Source organism: Bombus vosnesenskii, unplaced genomic scaffold (assembly GCF_011952255.1).
Source record: "Bombus vosnesenskii isolate JDL3184/JDL3185 unplaced genomic scaffold, Bvos_JDL3184-5_v1.1 scf7180000013315, whole genome shotgun sequence".
Classification (NCBI taxonomy): domain Eukaryota; kingdom Metazoa; phylum Arthropoda; class Insecta; order Hymenoptera; family Apidae; genus Bombus; species Bombus vosnesenskii.
The window spans coordinates 756452-782690 of NW_022882961.1; the positions used below are offsets into that span (position 1 = coordinate 756452).

At 40.1% G+C, this 26239-nt stretch overlaps 1 protein-coding gene across 3 annotated transcripts in view; it reads right to left on the minus strand.

Annotated features, from left to right (window-relative positions):
• Positions 1–26239, minus strand: part of LOC117235322 (LIM domain-binding protein 2) — a 75266-nt gene that overhangs the window by 22729 nt on the left and 26298 nt on the right. For 2 of the 3 annotated variants that reach the window (XM_033497219.1, XM_033497216.1), the window contains exon 2: positions 5223–5316. In XM_033497219.1, coding sequence (XP_033353110.1) covers positions 5223–5316 — 94 coding nt within the window. The remainder of the gene's footprint in view (positions 1–5222; positions 5317–26239) is intronic. The other variant, XM_033497218.1, reaches the window with a different exon arrangement.

Consider the following 26239-nt stretch of genomic DNA (forward strand, 5'->3'; position numbering starts at 1 on the left):
GAATAATTCATTTCAGATTTTGGAGCTGTCATTAGATAGAATCATGATCGTAAAACCGCAAACATACGTAAAAATTAAAATACATAATTTAATAATTAGATATTGAGGTGTCCCAAGACTTCCGCGCTAAAGTGTAAATACCATCTAACATGTATTTAAAGAGAGCGAAGTATTTTTACAAAATTATTCTCCTTCTAAATCTATAAATAGTAATGTAAGCGATCAAATGAACAAAAGCGCGTCTTTTATTTTTACTGCAAATCTTCGCTCTGCTGTACCACAATGTTGCTAATATATTTATTGAATGGATATTTCAGTATGCTTCAATTTTTCTTTAATGAAATAGTTGCAATAGTAAAATTAGTATCGATTCGCCTGATGGTCTAAAGACATTCACAAATTAATTCTCAAATCTACTGTTTCCGAACGTCGAAACATAAGCTTGAAAGAAGCTTATAGCGCAATCGGATAGAGCACGGTGCGATGGGAGCGTAGCTCGCAGAGTCCAAAACATTTGAGATGGAATTAATGGTGAAACCGATGATAGGCCGAACGATTTTTTGCCATAATATATCGAACGATTTCGATACTTCGTTATTTGTTCGCGTGAACATTCGTGAATCTGAATATTCTATCTTGGGGGAACCTAGTAGGAAAAGGAGAAAATCGGGACAAAGAGGATAGAGAATAACCGAGTCAGCGTAGATGCTGATTTTAATTCGCCCCGCGTCCTACGCCCTTTCCCTCGTTTCTACCGGCTCAACCGGGCTCACTCCTTCTCGCTCCGTGCAAACCAACCCCCTGACACCCTCTCGACACGAATCTAACCCCAACGTAGGCGAAACTACGGCAAACTTCGCAGTGACGTACGCGAACAGATGCTCGACTAAAGATCCACTCGCGCTTTATCTCGATCTTTACATTTTCACCAGTATCTCTTCGTTTTCGAGAATCCTAGACTGTTACACAGAATATACAGTGAATCGCGAAAGTGTTCGGACATTCATTGAAATTCCTATAAATATATTATGTGCGCTATACGAATATATTTTGGAATATCATTAAATATATTTTCCTCAAATTATAGAACTTCTTTCGTGCCACCAATTTGTGTATTTCTAATAGATTTTTGTACCCCGACGAAACAATAATTTATATTCTCTCAATAACGTTCCAGTAAAATTGTTCACGTTATTACACTACTCGATCCTTAATGGGTTAATGAAATCACGAAAAATAGAAGTCGAAGTGTTGTAATGCACCATGCGCCTTCGTTGGCAGATTGTTGGTCCCAGGAGGGGCATGTCCGAGTGACAAATGCGTGGACGGATCGCCAAGAAACGAGAGAGTGGCTGTAGGAATGAAACGTAGGGCGCCAGACCAGGGTTCGCACGGGCCTGACGGAAGTCGGCGAAGAAACAGTGGTGAACCGTGCACACGCACGCTGACACGCTCGAGATCTGACGATAACGCGAGAAAACATGATTTATGAGGCAGGGACACGCCACGTCGTTTGCTCGAGTTCGCGAATGAGTGACCGAGAGTGAACAACCAGCTGGATGAACGAATGACGCGAAGAAAGAAGAAGAGAGTTGGCGGGGAGAGAACCGAGCGAGGCCAAAAAAGGATTGTGAGTAAAAAAGAAAATCAAGGGAAGTTAGAAGAAGAGAAGCGGCACGGGCGTATGTGGGCCAGAGTCGAGCAAAATTATCCGCAGGCTTAATAAATGATAGATAAACATTTGGATAGCCTTGATGCTCGGCCAGCTAATAATGATCGAGCTTTCGAGTGACTAATGACTTTCCTCGACTCGATCATCATCTACCGATGCTCTCTACCGAGCAACGATGATATTTTATTCAATACTGACTGGTCAAGGTCGTAGAGTATACAAAGGAGAAATTAGGTTCCTCGTGAATTAGACAGCTGAACGGAGCGAAACGAACTTCGGGAGCATATAGCCGAAATTGAGCATCATCCAGAGGAATTAATATTTGTGGCTTGTTCGAATGAACTACTCGCTTCGAAGTTGGATAGACGACGATAGAAAGATTCGTAAAGGTATTTAAAAAATGAAACAATGTAGATCGAAAATAAGATCATAATAATTTTAACAAGGATGTTAATAATAATTGTAGAAAAGACGCACGAAAGTGAGGAGAAAAGGGATGAAAAGAAGTTGATTCGTTTCTTGGCGACTGAATGTTAATCGTGTATTTATGTAATGAAATTAAAAATTCATAAAAAGTGGAGTTAATCGACGGTCGATCAGTTTGGTTGCTGGAGGGCTCAGTTTATAACGAATATTCAGGTCAAGATTCAGACTAAAAACAGTCTGACGACAGACACCTTAATTCTATTTGAATTTACTTTCAACGGCGATCAAGCATCGCACGTTTTTACACGTATAAAGCGGCAAAAAAAGGTAGACAGCTCAATCTAACGAAGGGGTTAATTGCAACGAGGTTTTTATGCTGATTGCTGCCACGCGACAAACGTAAACCGACGTGACGGACCGATAATATCGAGATCTCGAAAGCGAAGACCGGTTGTATCCGTTTGGTTCTCCGAGATTAATGAACGCGCTGCTCAAGTATCAGTGGCTCATTAAGACACATTAACCCCGGCCTCTTTTCCTTCCTTCTTTTTTCACGGTGCTTTGTCCTAATGGCGCATTGATCACTGTTCGCCCAAAGAAAAACGGGGCTCCTGGAGATTCACCGCAAAAAGAAGGACGGGAAAACATTCGCGTGCCTCTTAGCGCGACAAATGCGCTGTGATCAATTCGACGTGGGTTGTTAATCGATTCGAAGTGGTTTCGATACTTCTTCGGAGCCAGTCTTCGATTCATATCACTCCCGTGAAGAATTTCGTGCGTCTCCACATGTTTTTACTCGCCCTAACTTTTTCTCCTAACTTTGTCAAGATCAGCAGATACAGAGTGCCTGATTTTAATTCATTATCGGAAATATTTTGGAAAGTATACCGGATAGAAGAAAAAGCCACTTGACAAATTCAGCCATACCACTTCGTACGCTACTTTGTTCAAAAATTCGTGAAGCTGCATAACCAACGTAACGAATTCGCTTAGATGTTCCTGTAATATCAAGTATCCAAAGACGCTGAATTGACTCGAAAAATTTTTCAATAAAATCACACGTGATACGATATGATATCGCGACTCATCTCGTTATTTGTTATCATCTTCGAACAAAAATCTCATCTGTGATATCAGGAAACGTAGGCATCCTACGAACTGTACTAGTACCACTTTGAAATTAGAATCAACATTAATATCATTGCCATTGAAATTAAAATATTAATAAAAACAACAAATTAGTAATTTATTTTGAGACTGATACCTTTCAGCAGGAAATAACAAACTACATCGATTAAGGTATTAACAATTATATGATTCCACTTAAAAACATCTAGTAACATCTTTCCTATATCCTGGCATGATTCACTTCCGAAAGAAAATTTCGATCGAAATATTTCCAATAACAGATTAGCTTATAATAGGACACCGTATATAATTCCCATTGACGAAGATGCAATAAGCCGATGATTTAATCGATTATCGAACTTTCCATAGACTATCGTGGGCGAAGAGCGACGACGCGATTCGTCTTCGATACATTCCAAACGGCGATTGCCCGCGAAGATCGCATGAAGTCGAGCGATCTCTCCACAAAGAGTCTATTAATCCAGCTTGTCTGAAATCGACGGAAAACTCGATAGTCCAGGAACGAGACATGTGCGCCAACGATAATCCACGATTCACGAGGATTGTATCTTATCACTATTATCAGGCACCTCTGAAAGGAGAATAAGTTTATCTAGCCGCGTTGTATGGGCCAGGAAATTTTATAATGCATGGAATCGTGCCACGTATTCATGTATGACTCCCATCGTGTTTCCGCGAATTCCATCGATTTACCCCTTAAAGGCTATCACTTCGTACGAATCGTGTTTTAGCGTTGCAACTACTGCAAGCAATAATTCTCCTATTTCTCATTTGCTATTGAATAACAAAAAGTAACAGAAATCCACTTGCTTAATTTTATTAATCGAAGAGTTTGCAATAGCAATATCGGCTGCAATATTTAAAATATCTTTGATTGGGAGAAAAAGACAGATGTATGCTTGTTGCTCGAAGCTTTCATATCAAAAGGTTCAACAATTTAGTACATGGAATATTAGCCGACTACGAATTTATAATACATTTCCAAGTACGATTTAATTTCGTTGATTTACTCAAATTAATGGGCACTTTTAAAGTAAAATTCGTACTACGTATTGCAGTGAACTTCGATCTATGATAGCATTAAGGGTTAAAATCATGAATACGCTCGTCGTTTCGACAAACCAATCTCAGTCGAAGTTTATACGATAAAAATACAAATGTTCCTTCTTTTTATTCTTTGCCATGTATGGGATTAAAAAAACGGTGAAAAGAAAAACACATTGATCGAACAAGATAGATCTATCATTGTGTCAGCTTTTAAAAGGAAACCACGCTCGAGGTACGATGTTAGAACGCGTACTCCGCTCGTTCGTAATTCAATCTGATCAGAAACAAGGTTGCACAAACGGAAAGCAATTAATCATCCGCATAGTTTTCCCGTCCGTTAATACCTAGTCATCTGTCTAATCGGTTACCGTATCTACTAATGAACTTCCCTAACCTTTACGCGAACTCTTTGTCTCTACGAAATATGCACGAAACTAGAAATGTCTCTAGAAAACCCCCCGTTTGACCTCCTATATATTTCTAATAATAGCTAAGACAGAAATCCTGGAACCAGTCATTTTAGCTAATTTGGTATTTCTAATACTACAAACAGCAAGGTATCGCGTATTCGTGTATTATTAGACTGAGGATTTTTATGCAAATTCGAGAATAATTTAAAACGATAGAAACTCGCTAGAAAATTGTTTTACCCACGGTACATTGAATATTTTACATATTTTTCCATATTATGCGCATTCTATGCAATTTTGCATTCTCGCCGTAGTCTAAAATTCGTAATCTACTTATTTTTAACTTTTACAGTAGGAATAAATAGTACGATAGTATACAAAAAATATTTCGTTCCAATACTCATGAACAGTGGTCTCGTTATAAATTTACGAAACGTGACCGTTCAATGGGGGCGAGTCTTATAATTACAGCTGCAAGATAAATAAATTAGAGTAAAAGGTAGAAAGAATAAACTCACCTCTGTACGCTGCTGTAACCTCTTGTTCAACTCGTAGAGCCTGTAGTCCGGCTGGCCAAAGTACGGAGTATGCCTCCTGGGGACAGGCAACGATCTGTCAGATCAGACCGATCGGTCATGTTAGGTGTGCTGTGTACAGTGTGTTCTCTGGTGTGGGTCGCGTGTCGCATGCATGTGGACCGAAGGGAGTTCAACATGCATCGTCGGACTTTCGTAAGCCGCCTGAAGCGGCCCAATGAATCGACGAAACACGTCGAACGTGGCACAGATTCGCGGCCCACCAAACTTACGACTTTCACCGAGGGGGGATCAACAATCGCGAACACACATACTCTATTTCCCGGTTATTCCGACTAAAAGAATACTGAGTTCTCCTCGAAACCGATTTCCAATAGTCCCGACTAATCGCATCGAACGGACCTTCGGTCGCTCGTCTAATTGGGACTACGTTAAGACGCAACTATGACGTGGTTTCAGCACGAAACTTCGTACAGACAGCAGAGACACGCGTCGATCATGTTTCACTGAAAGTTCGTCGAACTTGATCGCTTCATTCGAACTTTGAGTGTAGCGCTAAGGCGGGAGATTTAAATTATCGATCAAAAAAACGCGGACACTTTTATAAAAAGTAATTTAATTAGATTGTTTTATTATTAGAGCTATGGCAGAATATTGTAACGATATACGATAAAATTTGTCTTTTAAAGTTAATATACACTAGAAAGATCGATAACTGTAAGCGTTAAATGTTAGGGAGCAGTTCATTATTTTTAGTTCGTTTGTGCGTCTAACAATAGATAGGATAGAAAAGATTCTTTAAAATTAATACAGAGCCTATGAAGATTAATTTTAGCAATAATATTTAAAGCTACTAATAGTTGGATAAATTGTATGTTTAATTTTAATATATTACTGATAAGCGATTTTAGTTTCGTGTGATATACATGTATTGAATTCACAAGAATATCTTTTGAGCATCGATTTATCATTAGTTTATATATTTTAATATAAATAGAATAAAAATTTCCACACACTTACGAGAAAAGGTATACGTGCTACTGAATCGTTCATTATTCTGTTAGTATTTGAAAAAAAATTGTAACGACCGTGCAACCCGGAATAGCATCCATGATCATGCCTATCGTGACCAAACTAACAGCGTAAATCAAATTTAATAAGCTCGTGCATGTCTTTCGGTTGCTTGGATCTGCACGCGTGTCAAACACCTGTTAGTGCCGCGATCGTTCAAACCGGGACTAAAATCTCGATACGCGCTGTCAGTTTACAAAACTAATTCTTTTGAAGAAACTTCGGTTAACTGGCACGATTAACGAAATCATTATAGAATAATAGCCGATAAAACTTTTAAAAAGATCCATAACTTATTATAATTTCATTGAAATCTACTGGTACGTATGATTCTATGATAAATGAGATTATGCATTCGATTTTAAAAACTATACTTAACCCTATCCTTCTCTTTCTATAAAATATGGAAAGTTTTTAAATAATTAATTTGAATATTCGATACAATTTTGTCACCTTTTGCATATTCCACGCTTTCTATCAATAAAGTATCCCGAAAACAAATATTTGAAGAGATAGAAACACGAGGAAAAAATGAAAAAACATAGATAAAGAGATTGATGTAATTTGTAGTCTATATTATTATACTAGCGTGATCGCTGTTAAAAGAAAAATTCGTGGCGAAAAAGTTAACCGATTTCGAGGAGAAAACATCGATCTTGCAAGGAAGAACGTTTCGTCGTTCAGATATTCGCAAAGTAATAAATTCATGGTTAGATGTTGCAACATAGACGAATATATGTGTGCTCATATCAGACGCAAAGTTCTAATTGAATATAAGAGTTGATTGTACAAAGGAAAGACCGTTGCACTGTAGCAGCGATAACAGCGTGTTTCGAGGGTCACGAATCGACTGGCTACACTGATATCGATCACCCTTGTGTCAGTGCGAACCGACTCTCTGTGTTGCGTCTTGTTGCTCGTGATCGTCTAAACTTCGTCGAAACTTTATGACTACGAAGTATCTTTCCAAAGGTTGCTGTACACGCTGATCGCGATTCAACGTAGTCATTAGCATATATAAAATCTTTTCCCCTTGAATCCTGATAATTATCGAAAACCAAGATACATGCACATTATCCCACGGAAGTACTTGAACATTTACCATAGAAAACTTTTATGTAACAATTGTAACACATATTGATGTGTTATATAAAACGACCGAATGTGTAGCCAATTTAAAAATGTATATAGAAGTTATAATATCTACTTGGTAAAAGATTAATTTGCAATACGAATGATCGCTTTAAGTATAACATAATATAATTTAAAGATGGTCCCATTGAATATCGAGGCTTGTTAATATAATGGATAATTGACCGTTTAAATACTTTTGTGTTTAACGTACTAGATAATATTTTTGTGAGCTTGTATACATATATACGATCTATCTAGTTTTAGGGGTTTCTGAGCACAAAACGCGAATCTTATCGGTTTTCCATAAAACGTTGGCCGGCCAATAGCGCATTGGAAAGCACCGCGAAACGACAGACTAATTCTTGGAAATTGAATTTGCGCTGTAATGCCCGCTCGTAATACGGACAATTGATTGGTGGCATCAAAATATTAGCGTTCGACTGACTGGCGGCGGGCTACTGACAAGCGGGCCACCGTTCTCCGGAATTGTTATCGATTTTAATATCGGCACCGCTCCATTAACGCTGTTCACGCGCTCGCTAAAGTTACACGTGTTAGCCGCAATACACATCGAAGCGCATCGCGATCAAATAATTCGGTCACCTGATTTCATCTCGACTTTAACTTCCTCAACATCTCATCGCCACGAAGATCTTATGTTTTTAACGTGTTAACGATCACACATTGTCTTCTGGTACAAGTTTAGTTTGAATTTTGGCAAAGATTTGGGAAGAATTTATGGCGCTATATTGTAGAAAATTTTACAGTATAGAAAATGTTGAAGTGGTCACCACTTCTAAGAAAACTCTACATCTGGTCTTCTTAGTTTTCTCAAGCACTGAAGCTATCGGCAGCGTACAGACAATAGACCGGGACGAAGGCAGACCATAGACAGTAAACAGACGACGATGGCTTCGGGGTTTTCAGTTATAGGGTAACACTGCCAGCGTGCGGATCTGAACCAGCTCAAATTATATTCCTACTTGTACTTACACTTCTGTATTAAAATATATTTTCTACTTTACAATTTATCCACGCGTGCCTCTGTTCATACATCCAATAACCTCAACAGAAAAGAATTTATAGCGCTACATTGCAGAAAAAACTGACGATCCTCTAATTCTTATGATCTTATATTACAGAAAAAAAGAGAGAAATAAAACTTTTCATAATACAATTAGCTAAATTTACACAAATAACCGTTACCCTATTTATCCACTCGCTATCACAGGGGATGATTTACAATAAACAGGATCGTTCGAATCATGTTCCATGGTGTTAAGAAAACAAACAGACCTTGACAAAAATAATTCCTTCTTTAGAGAGTGGATTGGCGGAAAGAGTAAAACGAGCGATAAATATCCGAAATCGGGCACAGGGTACAGAGTGGCGAAGTTCCAGTGAGACACGAACAAGGCACGATACACGATGATGCTGAATGCCGGTGCGAAGATCGATCGTGCCAGAAAGAACTTGGCCTTTGCAGTCTCCGGAGAATCGCCGCCGTGGGACTTGACGACACGTCACAGTCCCTCATACGTGTATACGTGTGTGTACACACAGCAGGGTGAATTTACCACAGAAGGGTCGAGGCTCAAGGGTTGCAAGGCTAACCTACTGTCGCGCACGGTTCACCAGGGACGCGCTCGACAAATTTCTCGTCCCACTCGAGTCTCTGATTCATCTGGATCGCGAACAATCGTAAAGATATATATCTCTATTCTTCTTCCTTTTTCTTCCATGAAATTACTTCAGGTTTCTGAAGGAGAAATGGTTAAGGATAAAGTGTAAGGTTAAGAAAGGTTAACACACGCTCGTTTATAATTACCCAGCTTTTTTTAATCCGAGCTGTGCGAATACACATCGATCGTATATTAAAAAGTGCTAGGTTATGTATTTATTTATAAATAAACGAGGGGTTAATAATAAAAGACATGCGGTTACCGATAGGTCGAAGCTCAACTCAATCACCGTATTATTTTTTGCCGTGTATTTTTAAATTTTATTTACATCGCGTCACGAAATCTCTATACCTTCAAAAATATAGGTCATTGATTTTATACTCATATATCAATGAAATTTTTGTCAAAATAGAAAAAAAATAATACAGAACTTTACAATTTCAACGTAATAGATTCTTTTAACAGCACGGATACTAGAAACTCATTCTTTCTAAGGAAACAGAAAAAGAAGTCGTGTAAAACTGAAGTCGTATAGCTCAAGAATCAACCGAATGATCCAGAAATTTTCGATCCATGTTCTATCGAGGTATTACAGGAAAAAAGAGAATACAAAAGACAGTGATTTCAGAGTAATGGATTCTTTTAACAGGCAGCACACTGAGAACTCGTTGACAGATTCAGCTCGCAGCACGGCATAAAACAGAATCGAAACGCGCTAATTTAGCCGACAACGTAATTTCACGTGAGGCACGTACGCGGCGGTGTAGAGGCGTGCAATAATCCGAAACCGGCTCGCGTGGAGCGCACCAGTTCTCTCTCATTCAAGACGTGCCCGCCACGATCGAACTAATTAATTCGTCGCACGGCACACCGGCAGCTCGCTTCGTTCGCTCGCTCCCCGGAATTTTTTCCTCTTCTCTCCGGCCAACGATCGTGACAGATCGTTCCCCCGATACGGGACCAATCCGTTCAATGAAAAACTTTTAGTCGCGCGCGTGTCACAGTTTCCAGCCTGAATCAGAGGAAACCTTCTTTGAGACACAAGCATGCCAAAGTAAGAGGATTTCTTTATATGACCAAAACACGTACGTCGCGTCACGGTGAATTTAAACATTACACGTAGTAAAGAATCTGTCGTCTTTTACATGAAAGATCAATTTGTATATGTGTATACGATATGGGGCCTGATCTATTAATACGGAGCAAATCAGAATGTACATGACAGTTCCCGGCATGCGACAGGTCATTTTTCTTTGTTAGATATGGACGCGGTAATAGATGAATCTAATTACTAGACTAAGGACGCTTATGCAAATTTGTATTTCCTAGAATTTCCTGAGAAATACGATGTATAAAAGAGCGATGGATTGTCTTATTAGAGAAATGTTGGAACGAGTGGAGTATGCATTTTTTTATACATTTAGGCGAATTTTGAAGATATAAAGATGCATAGAGAAATACCTAAAATATTTTCTATTTCAATATTCTCTCTTTGGGATATTTTCCATTGTTCATATTCTCCATCTCGGATACCTAAACACCTAGTCTTTCAATTACATATTAATTACAACGAAGCATATTCGAAACTACCCTTCGAGGTAGAAACTAACGAAGAAATCAGTGCAACCTTCAGCGCAGTCAACAGTAAACCAACAAAACCTCCTCCATCCGATGCATCGACACACGAGACACTCACGAAACCATTCATCCATTTCCAACCGTTTACAACTCCCCGATCGGACATGTCCCAATTCACCGCTCCACCCTCTGTATCCAGTAAAACTTGAGGGCAGAAACGCGAACGGGCACGAACGAGCAGCCAGGTATTCGCGACATCGTCGTCGCGGGATTTTCGATGGAGTTGCGGCGGGGTGCGGTCGTTATCAGGTCGTGAGAGTTAATAGGTTTAGTTGGCGCGGCTAATGGGCGTCCCGGCACGCCGGCAGGAATCAGCTGACCGGCCAGCTGGCCGTAGAAACGACGTCCAGGAACCGCCAGTTGAGAGCCGTTGCTTGCACGGGTCTCAGATTGGGTTAGCAAAGGGCGCAGTTCAGACCGGAGGGTGGCTGCCGAGGGTGAGTCTGCCACGGAGGGAGGAAGAGGGTGTTATTAGGGGTTGCTCATGGGGTGGCACTGCGATCAATGCTTGGGGAGTCATGCCAGCCCCCCTTTCGAACTCTATATATAGAAGAATCGCGCGCGCACACATACACACGTATACTGGTTACGACTACCGATGGACATCCGAATATTCCTGTCTCGCGAGTTTCCGAACGATTTACTCACAGACAGGTTACACTCCGAAGTTCGAATATTATTCGGAAGCGCCATAACTAAAAAACAATGTGTCCAGGCACATGTGCAACTAAGTTTGATTCGAAAGTAATGGCAGTACGTTCAGAAATGTTTTCCTGCGTGTTAGGTTTTGAAGAAGCAAAGAGATTTTCAAAGTATATAGTTCCCTTGGGAAGTAATACACCATTTCCTACAGTGAGTACACGTTTTCTTCGTGCTTAAAGTGATATTGAATGTCTTGATTCTTTAGAACGTTCACTTGATTGGTCATTTTCTGAATGTAACGTATGGAAAATGACGGTCTTTAAGATGACGTTTTTTATCTCGGAGAATAAGAAGTTGCAGGACATTCATTGTACTTTTGGAAAGTTCTTATAAGGAGATTGTGAAAACCAAGTTAAGAGGAAGTTGTGATCTAGAATCTAGAAAATAAAGGATTTGTGGTACTACTAAGATTTCTTTCATTGTTAGAAATTCATTGAGTGATAATACCGTGAGTAAATATGTTGCATAAAAATTGACCAACTATGTATGTTTTAATAATTCCGTTTTTCATTAATACTACTAGTCATACAGAAAGTTTCATTATTTTTCTATCAAAATATTCGTTATTGCGTCCGAATGTCTGTAATTGTTTAATATTTCGATGAGTTTAGCGTGAGTATAAAATTATTTGATTCCAGTGGATTGAAAGTGTACCATATGACAAAAGATCAGTGATAAAATCGTCTCAAAACGTTATAGAAAGGCAGTGGTGTGAATGTGCGTACCCAGGGGATGAGCGTTCTTATGGGAGCGTGACTACGAGAGGGGATGAACGAAAAGTGGCGAGCACGTGGAAACTTGGCGGCCTAGATTGAGATTTTTCGTGCCGCTCCATCGAGCCTCGCCGACAAGATATTCTAGTCCAGTGTCTCGATATCGAGCTTTCATCTACTCAAAGAATATCGATTGCGATCATTTTATACGAGATTACATCAGAATATGAGTCTTTCGCGTGGTAAAAGAACGAAGAGAATTAATCGACCGATAGCTGATCTTGACACTGATCCGACAAATTACAATAATTTCCTGAAGTAATTATCATTATACTCTTACATCGTCATTAAGACATTAAAAAACCACACTAATCAGCTCTATAAACGAGAAAGGAAAGTGATGATTTTGTGAATTCTGTTCTTTTTAAGTATATCCTAGAATTTATTACTATTTATGTCGTCTTTCTGAGCCTGTGCATTTCAACAAGAAATTAGGAAAATCCAGCATATCAATTTTCGCTTTTCGTGACAATTTTGCTCGAGTTTTGTGACACTTGAAATACATGTTCGAAATATCTAATGATAAAGTTCTTACCAGTCATTATCTCGAAAAGGAAATAAAAAAGATTAGGTGTTCGAGTAACGAAAATTTTACATCGTGAACGTTGACAATTTCTGGATAAATTGCCGTTCAATTTGCGATAGTTCCGCGTGAGCACGGGATATGTTTTATCCATTTAGACCGTTTTTTTCCAACTGCGCGTGTGCTGTTCTCCAATAAAAACTACGAGCCAATAAATCCTAAAGTAACGATCTTCCTTCCGTTTTTATAGAGACATTCCTTGCCCCGTTCTGCTCTCTATTTCAAATTTCCGTTGTTCAAACTTCGTCCACAATAGTTACAATTTTAAATCCCATCCCAGTTACAGCTTTCTTGCTCGATACTTCTGTGTTTCTGTAATTAAAACTCTTGAAAATCGAACTGATTAAACCCGCCTTTCGTTAATTGATCCTTCAAACGAGATTTATCTCGTCAAACAAATTTTCGGTGACGAGTGTTTAATACATTTGTAAGCCACTGTACGTGTACAATATATTCCTTATGACTGGTCAGGAATACATAAGATACCAAATATAACACTATACTACAGTTCTTTACATGGAATTGGAACGAAGAACGCAAGGTTCGGCTTATCGGCGCACGTTGTTACGTAACGTCTAAACCTGATAAGAACGTAGATACAGGTATTTATCGATCCCAAACGTGAGCCAAGTAATCGTACCGATAATTGAAACTATAATTTCATTGAACGAGACAAAAGGAAAGATGTGGCGATACCTTCGACGATAATTGACTTTCTCGATCCTCCTCTGCCAGAAGATAGCTACTTATCTCCTGTTTTTGACTACTTCGACAAGATTTCGCAAGAATTCGTCGTTCACGTATGTCACGAAATGTTCGAACAGCCTTGGTAATTTAATTATTGGTATGTAAAATGGGCAAACTGTAGAACAAATGATACAGATAAAAATTTAAATGTGCACTGTAGTTTCATTACGTTTGAATAACTTTAGTATTATATGTTTGACAAAGCAGCAGTGAAATTCCTACCTAATCACAAAGAATCTTCAGGTAATGTTTGCGTCATTGTTTAACACAAATTTCATAGAAGCAACCTCTTGGCGCCCCTTTTCCTACAAACAACAGCATACATTTTCTAATACACTATAAAAGAGTAATACGATACAAAAATATTTTTAACACTTCACCGACCGCTAGCGATTCAACAACATACGCACGTCCGACCGGCATCTCAAGCGCAGATTCTCCCTGACGCCGGCTCTGTTTCGGTTTAGACTCTCCAATACCATTCTTTTTGTTCATCGCGAACGGTACGTTTTTCAAATTGCTATAAAACTGTGGGAGCTTACAAAGCAACGCAACTGACGCAACTGAGCAAGGTATCTTAGTACTAAATAACAAATTACTGCTCAAATAATGAGAAAGATTGTCGGCGACAAACAGCCGATTAATACGCTATCGGTCGGTGAGCGTCAGTGACAAAAAACTGATTAATCGGCTATCGGTCGGTAAAGCGTTAAAAATGCTACTGATAATTAGTTTGGAAGCTAGGCGAAAGACTCCAGATGGAAATTTGTATATTTGTCAAAAATTAAATATTATGCTACGATATATTTCAATGTAATCTGGCTGACAGAGCGAGATATACCAAATTCGCGTAACAGTCAACGTGTTAGTTGCGCAATGCAAAAGTTCGTGCAAGTATACACACAAATATATGACGATGCATAAAGGGATAATAGGAGAATAGAGACGAGAAAGAAAGAGCGTGCTAGCTCTGTTTCCCGGACGGTGATCAGGATTTCGTCAGAGTGAGGCGCACACCGTTCACTTTTCCAGCAATGGCCACTGGCCGAGTTCGACGCGAACCGGCGTGGCACGCTGATTATTGCTCTTTTATGGTTGGCACACATCGCGGCGGGCAACGCGCGCGGTTTTCTCCGGTTCGCTTAACAAGCCGGATCGCTTTCTGTTCCCACGGCTGAACTTCGAACAACGACACGAACTTCGAACGAGAGAGACAACCTCGATCAAGGCTGTGTGTTCTTCTTACAGTTTTGATATTCAATTGCTCGTGTCAGCAGCGGGACAGGACCGGTAGCGACAAGAATATACATGGAAAGGATCAAGGGAACTCTGACAGAGGTCGATAAGAGGAAGAGAACGATATCGACGATAAAGTTTCGTGATCACGGGCAACGATAAATCGCCGGTGCGACCGTGCGATTACTGCTACGCTAGCGACAAAAGTATAAGGGGCTGATGCCAGTCGCTGACTCGACTGTTACTTCATTCTCTCGAACGAGTTTCTACATGTAATCAACTCGTTGCTAGTTCGTGGGATCTTGTTTTGGATTAAGCGCCACCTCACGTTTACCGATCGATGCTACAAATTTTTCTAATCTTGGATATTCCTTCGAATGGTATATTTTTGGTCTTTGAATTTAGCGCGCGCACACACACACATAGGTCGTCCCTCTCGAACATATACCAAGCAGTATCCGATATCAGCAAAAATCTATGGTATACAGGGACCTATGTATCATACAGACGGATGTGAATTCCTGAAACGAAGATTCAAGTCCACCATCTCTCCCTGTAGCATCTATCTTTCAGCTTAATCTATTTCGGAAATACAGCCTTAATTTTCTTGCCATTAGGAGTAGAGTCGATGACAAAATAAGGGGAGAAAAATTCCAGAGGTAGTGAAGATGATGGAGGATCGTATCAAAAATCGAGCAAAGTCGTGATCAGAAGGAAATTCGTCGTATTTGTTGAAAAGTCGAGGGAATTGGAGGTAGAACAGGGGAGACCAGCTCAGGATCGATTTATTTATTCGCAGAAAACGCAGATCGTTTTCACGCGGATTGTGTATCGACGAGCTAGCATGTGGCGTTTCGCCGTTCTCTATGACGAAATCGGCCAGAGAGGCAGACCAGGCCAGGCGAAACGGCGTCGAGAATAGAAAGAAAAGATTCTCATTTCGCCATCGATACGGAACGAACAAACGTTCGCGGGACCGCTTTGTATTAGGAACGCGCGCGAGCGCCGCTGCTTTCACCGTGATACGCCACACGGTTAGAAATCGACGACGAACAAACCAGCGAAATAAAGGGCGCTTGTTCGTCGGTTTTCTTTCGCCGAGGCGATTTATTATTAGGCGTTTCGTCACTGTGACGCAAGGACGACGTTCGGAGACGAGCTACGAGACGCTGCGTCGAATCGCCGGCTATTTATCATCCGCCGTGTTGAACAGTCATTCCAAGACTCCATCGTGCACGCGTCGTTCGACCGATTTCTACAATACCAGACTTTTATCGGAGTGAAAAGAAACTCGTTTGGATAAATCGATTTATATACGAACCTCTCAGAAGTCAAACCGATCAACTCCAATTTTTGTCAATTCCTTAATTTCGTTGCATGAGCTCGTGATGAATGTTCGATCCTAAAGAAACGAATGATTTACATCTATAAGTTCATTCATACTCACGAGAAAACAATTAAGCACAATAGTAGTAAATCCTAAAGTAAATTTAAAATATACAGCTTACGACATCATCGCTTTTCTGTAGCTTTCAATTTGCGAGGTCGATCGATGAAAGGAATTTCTGCTCGATTAAAAGTTAATAACAATTTTGTAGAAAGCATCTGCATATTTCTTTACAATTGCAGAAACAAAAACATCCTTGGTATCCTCAGTGTTAGAGATTCTGATGAACATCCTGGATAATCAAATTCAAATTGGAAGCGCAGAGACTCAAAGATACGAGGAATTACGTCTTTATTTACATTTATTTAGACGCGGAAAAAAGAAGTAAAATTGACCAAACTACGAAGTATGGTCACTGGTTTGTTCCGCCTGGCCTCTGACCCTAATGATTGCGGGTATCAATTAGCGGTGCATGTCTCCTGGTAATGAGAGTCCAAAAGGCACACCGCAAAAGCTGATAATTAACACCAGACGATAACGAAAAGATCAACCGGACGAAAAACTCCAGATGAAACACCGTAAATTTTTCTTCCTGCGAAATTCGATTTCGGTGATCGTCGTTTTATCTCTCGCCAGAAAAGATCGTCCAAGCTAAGAACATGAACATTACAAAACGATGACACATCTGTTCCAGTCAAATTGCCGTGGGATTACTGGACTCGAAGATGTTACACGAATCCAAGGAACCGGTTTTCGACGCGTACTCAACACGAAAGAAAAAAAGAAAAGAAAACTCGAGAGTCCAGCGTCGATCATTTACCCTCTTTCGTGTCATCTACTCCTCGTTTCTGATTCTTTACTGTTTCCTCTATTCCTTTGGCCTTTACTGGCTTCATTCGTTTCTCGCAATTTTCAACGCTCACTGTATCTAAAGATTCTTCAGTCAACGCAACTAAGATTCTTGTCGGCGATTGTTCACACGTTTTTCTCTTTATATTTTTTCCTATAATTCGTATATAATTTTTATTCGAAATGGTAAGGGAAAGGAATTGTCGGTGAAGTCTGACGTTGCAGGTTCCAAGCTAAACAGCTATCTGTTGAGCGAAGAAGGATGAGTTATCTCGTCACTCGTAAGATCTTTTGCAACTGGAATGAGGCCAAACTTTAATAGTTACACTCGTTCGAACAGCATTATACAAAACGACGTTTGTTTTTACCCCGCGAAAGAGTCGTTTCCTAGTCGTTATCCGCCTTGAACTCCTACGCACGCTCGGCAAATTTTCAATGAAAAAATTACTACGTATGACTTTTGTACATCTTGTACGATTAAAAAGAAAATATATATCTAAAGTCGTACGATCGTAAAGAATATAAAGTTTTCCTACACATCACAAAGAACGTAAATTTCGAAGTAATTCGAAGATTGATCCGAAGTTGAACGAAAGGACATCATTATGGCGTCGTGTTGGGACTATTTACACGGAAATGACGGCACGATAAATCCGTAGTGTCACGGTCCATCGTTGTTCACAGGACTGGAACGCTTATACCGGTTTACGAAGCAAGTCTGAAAGCTGCAGCTCCCATACCTCCTACGATCAGGTTTATTCGGTGCCTCTTAGTGATTTAGGGAGATCCAATCGATCGACCCGCGAAAATTGTACTCGACGCCATTCCCAATTTCTGGTTTCTCTTCGATCTCAACGAAACTATGCACCGCAGAATACTATTGGATCAATACCTGCAGATTTCGAAGATGTTATGAATAGATATACGCAAGTTTATCAAAAATTCTTCATAGGAAAATCTTTAAGCAGATTCATTAATCCGCTATAATCGTCCTAAAAAATTTCACGATATCACAAGTGGAAAAGGTCAATGACTTTCTGCATAGATCAAGAACCGCTGAAAATCGTACTGGATGCAGGAAAGGAAAGAACATGAAACTTATTCGTGAAATTCATGACTTTTTCGTGAATCTAAGACGCGATGCAAAAACGTAGTTAGACCGAGACGCGAAGAGCGTTGTTCATAAACCGCGTGGGAGGTCGCTAATTTATTGCGCATTAACGTCACTTGTATCTGACCACGCACAAGACAGCCCGTGGCGATCCAGCTCGTATTGTTGCACCGTGTCACCGTTCAACTTTTCATCTCACTTCGGGAAGACACCTAGCCTAAAATCATTCGCCACATTTCGAGAGCATTTCACCAGGCATGATATATCAATGTGAGGTATCAAACTAAAGGACAATAATCTGATAAGAATACGATGATTTCATAATTTTATAAGAGAACAATAATTTAATAATTTAATAATTTTAAGCACGAGGAACCTAAATGTTTCTAGGTAGAAGGCGCAGAATTTTAACAAAATTACAGCAATTTTTTAAGAAAGTATCGCTGAGTTTTCAAACGGCATAAGAGGATACTGTTTTCCGTTGGGCGAAATGAGTGCAGGTAGCCAAATGTACTATCCTTGGACCCAAAAAATGAGATATATAGGTATATCAAAAAGAGAAATTGAACCTGAAACTCGAGACTTGAAAACTGCGCGCATAAATGGAAATATGAAATATGAGAACTTCCAATCTAGAATCATCGACATTTAAAGACATTTCTAACGTAGAGTAACAATAACGTAGATTCGAATCTGTAGAACTTATAGAACTGAACGGAAACAATTTGAGCATCAATTAGGCGCTTACAGCTAAGAATCGGCGAATTTTCGGAATTTTGGAAAGTGGAAGCAATTATGGACGAAAGTATCGATGAGTTTTCACACGAGTTAGGAGAATCGTGTATCATTGGATGAGCATGTAACACGCGACGAGGAATCCTCAGCTTCCTCGCTCGTTCGTCCTTAATTGGGTTCGTGCCACCGTGTTAATAAATGCGGCCAGGCAAGTGCATTCTGCGCATTGCGAAGTCCGGCCACGCGTACCCCAGGCCCTTATAAAGGCTCAATCAGCCTGATCCCGATTGAGTCATTAATTGCCTTAAAGAGGGCAAGGCCTTGTCTACGCTGCTGAAATGCAAAGCTTCGCGCTACGACTTTCCGCGACCGTGCGCGTACTCGTGGACTTCATTCAAGAAACCGGACGAATTTCCTCTTCGAACGCGCTCATTAGAATTCTCGACTTCGCTTGAAAATCAACCTTCAACTGCCTATGTTTGGACGAGAAGTTGCTGGCTCTTTTAATCCTGCTACGTTTTTTCTATCATTTTAGATCCAATCGAGTGTATCTTTATTCCTAACGAATTCGTGAAGGATGATAAAAGTATCAATTGTTGTTAATATATTATATTATTTGGAAAATTCATGGAGAAAAGCGAGAAACATTTAACTAAAGTTAGATCTTTCGCTATCAATAATTTCGTGATTCTTTTCGTAGACAAATTTTCGTCTTTCTCGATAATGAATTCCTCCAAATAGCTTTCACACGATTCTAGAATAAGTTTGGTAAGTTTGTTAAAGGCTATGATAAATAATAATGAGACTATATTATACTGGTAATTGTGGTGCTTAAAACAGAACTGATCTACGATATTTTCGAACAACCAAATCATCGGTAATTGTATACCAAAGTCTGTCTTTAAATAATCGAAATCTTTCTGCTCGTTAAAATAAAACTTCGGGGACGGTACGAGAGTTATATCATCTACCCTGTATTTTTCCATATTCTAAACGACTTTTCTCTTTGAAAAATCTTCACTGCTTGCATTCTTCTATATAGTAGAGTAAATCAACTACATAATTCTAATTAATTTGAACTCTCTGTGCGAGCATCAACAGATGCCTTCAATATTTTCTCAGAAGCATCAGCGTGCACCTGGGACAGGTATTTTCCTCTGGGAGGAGTAATAATACAAAGACAAGGAATGTCGTTTGCAAAACGAACGTAGACGAAGCCACCAAAGGTAAGGCCGCTTATTCCTGCCTCTCGTGCATTATAAGGAAGGATGCATTTCCTTCCACTTTCGCCATTCCATTTTTACACGGCGCGCCTCAGATATTCAAAAGATCCTTTCCTCTTCTCCTTCTTCCTTAATGCATTGCCATTTAATAACTCCATCGTAAATGCTTACAATGAATTATCTTGAACAACTTTGGAACGTGTCTTTTTTCTCCTAATTTCTAAATGACCAGTATCATTGCTATACTAAATATGCTAAATCACGATGGAGATAGATGATACAAGATTGTTACTGGGTGGACAAGCTTTTAGGAGCTTAAAAGGTTCCATTTGTTTCTGAGGTAATTTTGTCGGTTTTCTGGAACCTTCGAGTACTTAACCCTGTTGCATTCTTCGAATCGTTTCAGGCCTGATAGTATTCCTTTTAGTCCTGATAAATTCTCAAAGTTTGAGAAAGGCACGAAAGAATATGACATTCCATTTGCAATTCTCAGTTCTGTCCATTTAAATGATCGAATTCTGATTTTTAATACCAAAGTTATGAACCAATGTTCCAAGAGTTGTTTAGTATTTATTCCTCCCGCTAGATGTTGGGATGTTACGAATAAACTGGTGTTTATGTAACTTCATATTTTTACGAAGATGATTAAGAAAATGGAGTCTAATTGAAGCACTATGTGTTCCACCTGTAAATACTGTATCACGTATATCACGTACGTCTCTGTTAACGTATTTCTCAAGACATGAAGAATATTCTTGCTTGTTAAAACAACAGTTCGATTGGGAAATAACGTTTGAAAGACTACGTCAAAATGAAATAATCAAAATTAAACAACTATATTAATTCGTAATTCAAAAAGATTCAAACGAGACCGCGAGAGCAAATACAGAGACGAGATATCTGGCTTCTTTCGTTCGACCGAACAATCCATGTTGTTAGCCGCGTCGTGAGTCGAAAACAAAGCGACGCCTATTAGGTTGCACGTTCGACGACGTGATAGAACACACCTGAACCAAGGCATCGTCCTCTTAACAGGCAGGATCAAGATCCTCGGTCGACTCGGAAGACGCGCTACATCGAACAGTCGACTCTTTCGCATGAGGAACGATGACTCGAGGACGAAGGATGTCGTTATGCGAGCACACCGACAATGCAACACCGAGAGAGGCACAGGCTTCGTTTCATGCATTATGAGAAAGGAAGCACTTCCCTCTACCAGCATCCCCTATTCTCGGAGCAGAGCGCGGCCCCAGGCGCTTCCATAACTTCGTTCTTGCCTTGCTGTCTCTATCTCTCTCTTTCTCCCTTCCTTCCCGCTTCTGTCGACTTCTAACCCGGTATGTTTCTTCGTTGTGCCTCCAGTTTCCCTCTTTTCCCCCGTCTTCTCGCTGTTCCCGTTGTTTTTCCTCGCCCTTGGGTCCCATGGCGCCTACGCTACTGATCAAAACTTTCGGTACATCTACAACTACCACGAGATCGGCTATTCGGTAGATCAACACGATGCGAAACGTTTGAATTTCGTTTATTAACTCCTTGTTTTATGAATTTTTAAACGATTAATTAAGCGAAAACCCCGTAAATGACATTGCCGTGTCTGTAATGTAAGTATATAATAGATAATTAGGTTCCAATATTATTTGGTACATAATTACCTTTGTACAAGCGAAAAAAAATTGTATACCTACTACGAAAGTGGAACGTAAAATTTAATAAAAAATCGCTTCATTGCAAATATGTTTTGTAGCTACTGCGTAACAACAATTTTCTTGTATTCTTGTAGGGTGAAAGACTGAGTTCAACTGGAACAGGAGATTTTAGAATCTCCGCTTCATCAGAGGATGCAGTTGAAGTTTCGAAGGTTGGTTATAGTGACGTTTCTTCCTGTTGCTTTTACCCCTTCTCGACAGCCTGTTTCTCTCCCCTTCATCCCCTTTTTGGCACCGTATGCCTGTTTTTACGGGCGGCCTCCAAACTTTGACCCCTCGTCGCGTTCAATGAAACTCGTGAATCGTTTTTTGGGGGCCCGGTACGTTGCCGTTCGATTTCCAGCAACATTTTACGATGCTTTCTACTCCACCGTAAAAGAAAAAAACACTCTATGTATCTCTTAAAACGTGTTTGTATCCTATTTTACGATGAACTTGAAAATACTGTGGCTCGTCACGAAGTTTTTATTCGTCTTTAACCTCGTCTATATTTGAAGGGAGTGCATTACACCGAAGCAGCTGGAAACTGGCAAAGTTTGGGAATTTTTCTCAGTAATTATAAAGCGAAAGGTCTAGACCTTTTAGGGAGATGTTAATGTAACTCTTTGGTCTCTCTTTACAATTTTTCCAGGTCAAAATAACAATCATACATTGGAGAAAGATGTGAAAGAAGATGAAGCGATAGATTCAACGCAGCGTGTGTGTCAATAGCAACGAATGCATTAAGCGGTCTTTATGACTAAGAGTAGATACCTATACTAAAACCAATACGTTTCATTCTAACGTTCACGTTATGAAAATGTTTAGGAAGGAGAGCAATGTATATATAACGAGATGTATTTTTATAATTCTAGCCTTTAACGGACAATGTCGTAACAGATTCCTGACACTCTGAAATACCTTTCGGAAGACGCAGCGCGGCGTGTGCAGGCTCTAAATAAACCCCGAACGTTATAAAACACAACGTCCAAGCCGACGTACAATCAAAGAGCGAACATTCGTTCGTCTCGTGCCAAGTCTTCGCTCGTTGGAAAGAAACAATAGCAAAGTTGAAGTTTCGTTCTTCAATTTCCAAGATCTCGTCCAAATCACTGACAACCTAACATCGACTGTCAACTCTGATACTGAGAACGTCAGTGGTTACATCAAACGACAAATTTTCACTTTTCGATCCTCCTCAAATTCTTTCTCCCATTGGACGAGTAAAAGGCGCGAAAACTACAGAGACGGGTTTGTCTGTTTTTAAGCGATGCTTTAACCGAAGCTTTTATTTTAAGGTGAAAAAGCTCGTGGATGAAGAGGAATTTGAAATTTCGACATCGGGAACCGGATACACGTTCAAGGCACAATGCGTGAATTTTTGGATCGCACGCGCGCTTGTAGGAGTTGCGTAAGCACGAGAACACCGCCGCTAGCGTTTACACGCACGTGCGACGACGGAATTAGCCAAGACCTCGTTGTCTCCCGACGAAGGTTCGTCCGTTGTCCCCCTGACCGAACCTTTCCTCAACGATCTCCAGGCCCCTTTCCTATTTTCCTTGCCTCCTGTCGCGTCTCCGAACGCGTCTCTCTTTTTCTATCTCTGGAAATATGCCACGTTGCCTCGGCCAATTTTAGAAAGCCTATGCGTGCACGTCGCACGCCACCGACGTGCCTATCGATCGACTGCTCTGAAATTTTAGGGATGAAGCGACATTCTACGTTTCTAACATCCGTCGCATTTAACAAAATATACAGCTACTTCCTGTATCAACTTTGCTACCGAGCGACCGAGTATTCACTTCTACGTCTCTTTTCTGACAGAATTTTTATCTTCCGGTGGAAATATTGCTAACGCTGCTCCAGATTTTTATGTCGAAGTTGAAAGCTTGAAATATTAAAGTTTCGAAGGTGGCAGCAAGGATTAATTCTGTGTCTACTAAACAGGAAAATGAGATGTACATCTACGTGTGTTAACCCATTTGCATCATGGTCCTACTTAAGAGGACTGGTCCCTATCACCGGTCGTAGGTGCAGTAAATGACATCCGAATTCTTCATGGAGTTTACCAAAATTTACTATTCAAAACACTGTTACTTCGTAAACATAGCATCTTACATTCTTTATAACAGAGGAAAAAAGTAAAAATTATCTATTTAAAACAGAATTATTTAGATTAAAATGAAAATAAGAAAAAAACAGTCGCAGCGCGCGGATCAATTCGCGCTTGGATGCAAATGGGTTAACCAAGGAACACTGTATTATAAAACTGTTATTGTTCCACGGTCCGGTTTAAACTACGATTTGAATAAATCTGTGTTCTATTAGATTACACGAGATTCATCGGATACGTGATCGAATCGGCGTTGTCAGGAAGATAGCAAAGTGTCGACGTCGACGCGCACCTGCTACACGTGTTCACGGAAGGCACGTGCCTCTCACCACGTCGTCGCGGCGTTCTTCGTCCGCGTCTCATGTTCCACGCCGGTGTTCGCCGACACTCAGAGTTCTCCGTTTCGTCTTATCGTTACCGGATCGCGCTTGCATTAATTGCGAAATGTATCTTAATTATCCTGACTCTATGCGTGAGATCACTGCTGCGCTGGAACATGGCTCTTCACCGCGTGCGTCCGAGGAAATCTTAACGGAACGACGCGAGCAGTTAATCTAATTGGAAGTAACTGTATCAAATATGCAAATGTCTTTCGATCGAAAGTGACTCTCGAAAGGGTTTAAAAATCGAAACTTCAATATTGTAATACGTAGCAACTGATGCATGGATTGTGGATCTTTAAGAACCTGATTGAATTAGTCGTGTCACGATTCGATGTGTTTTCGATAAATCGCAAGACGAAATAATTGACTCCACTCTTAATAAATTTATCAGTTTCGTCATGTGGATACGTGATTAGTATTCAAATGTTCGAAAAAACAAACTAATTTACATCCATAAGTTTATTTATTGCGAGAGAACAGCAAATTATTTACCAGGTTCGGATTGATATTTCAAGTATTTAAAAATATTGGAATTTCTCTTAAATACCTTGGTGGAATGGACTTTTGATATTGAAACGACGAGATATTGAAAGTTGCATAACGCTAAAAGACAAGGAAAGTCATTGTATTTCACTCTAAGAGAGTTCTTTATCTTCTACAAATATCTTAAGTTTCTGTTTCGGCACGCGTAACACATGTAGTTTTCTGCATGTCTGATTTTACAAGCCTGCTACATCGCTACTATGTGCTATACATCATTGAGAAAACAGTTTTCGCTGTCGCGAGTATCAGTCTGATCGAATCGATTCCCTGGTGTGACAGAAGGAAATCCAGCCGCGTCCTGAAAAACGTGAGATCATCCGTGAGGCCTGCTTTACATTATCCACGAGTAAGCGTGTCGTAGCGAGGCATGACAAGCGTGAAGAAGCGCGATCCGTTAAGGTGAGACGAGGTGTCGTCTCGCTCGGGAAGCCGAGACCAACTCGTTGCTAGCGTTACAATATCGCGTGGCGCGTGGCCCGAGCCTCCATAGCCACACGTATTCGCCTCTCTCTCCTCTCACTCTTTTTCCTATACGATACAACAACATTCTTCCCTTCGTACAAGCCAGATAAAGATTGCAACAAATTTTATTCCTTAATTGTGACAACGAAATATTTCGAAGAGAAAGAAGAAAAGAATTCAAGAAGCAAGGAAGTAAAATTTTATTAACATTGAGGTCTCAAAGGATTCCTCGCCGAGTTTTAGCAAGAATTGCAGTAGATTTCATCTCTTAATTGTGGCAATGAAATATTTAGGAAACAAAGGAGGGAAGAATTCAAAAGGAAGAAAAATAAGATTTCGCGAATATGAAGTTCTCAAGGGATAAAATCTTGACTACCTCTAGATTCCTCCCTTTTCTTTTTTTCTTTCTTTTAACAAAATCTCTAGAAAAGAAAGATTCGAGAATAAGGAAACAAGGAAGATTTCCTCAACGCGAAGTTCTCAGGGTGTTAATGAATCTACAGCTCTGATAAAAATTACAATAAATGCCCTCCCTTAATTGTAACAACGAAATATTTAAAATAGAAAGATTCGAGACTAATGGAACTAGGATTTCACCGTAACCAATTTTTCACGAGATGCATGATGAAGCAAAAAATTCGCTCTGACTAATTCCATAGCAAAGGGCAGTGGCCTTCGATCAATGTATTTGGATTGCATGGAGGCGGTCCAGGGGAGAAAAGTTATGATTTAGCGAGGAATAATCGGTCGGCCAGTCGAGCGGATCTAAAAATAATCCGTAAGCGGTTTTGATCTACTCAGGCTGGCGCGAGCGCGATGCCAAGATAGGATAGTCCTATTGCTTCGCGGGTTCGTACGCCGCCCAGCTTGACTGTGATAAATGTCTAGAAATTTTGCGACCGCCGTCTCCTAACTGCCTCGTCGGATCCTCTACTAAACCGT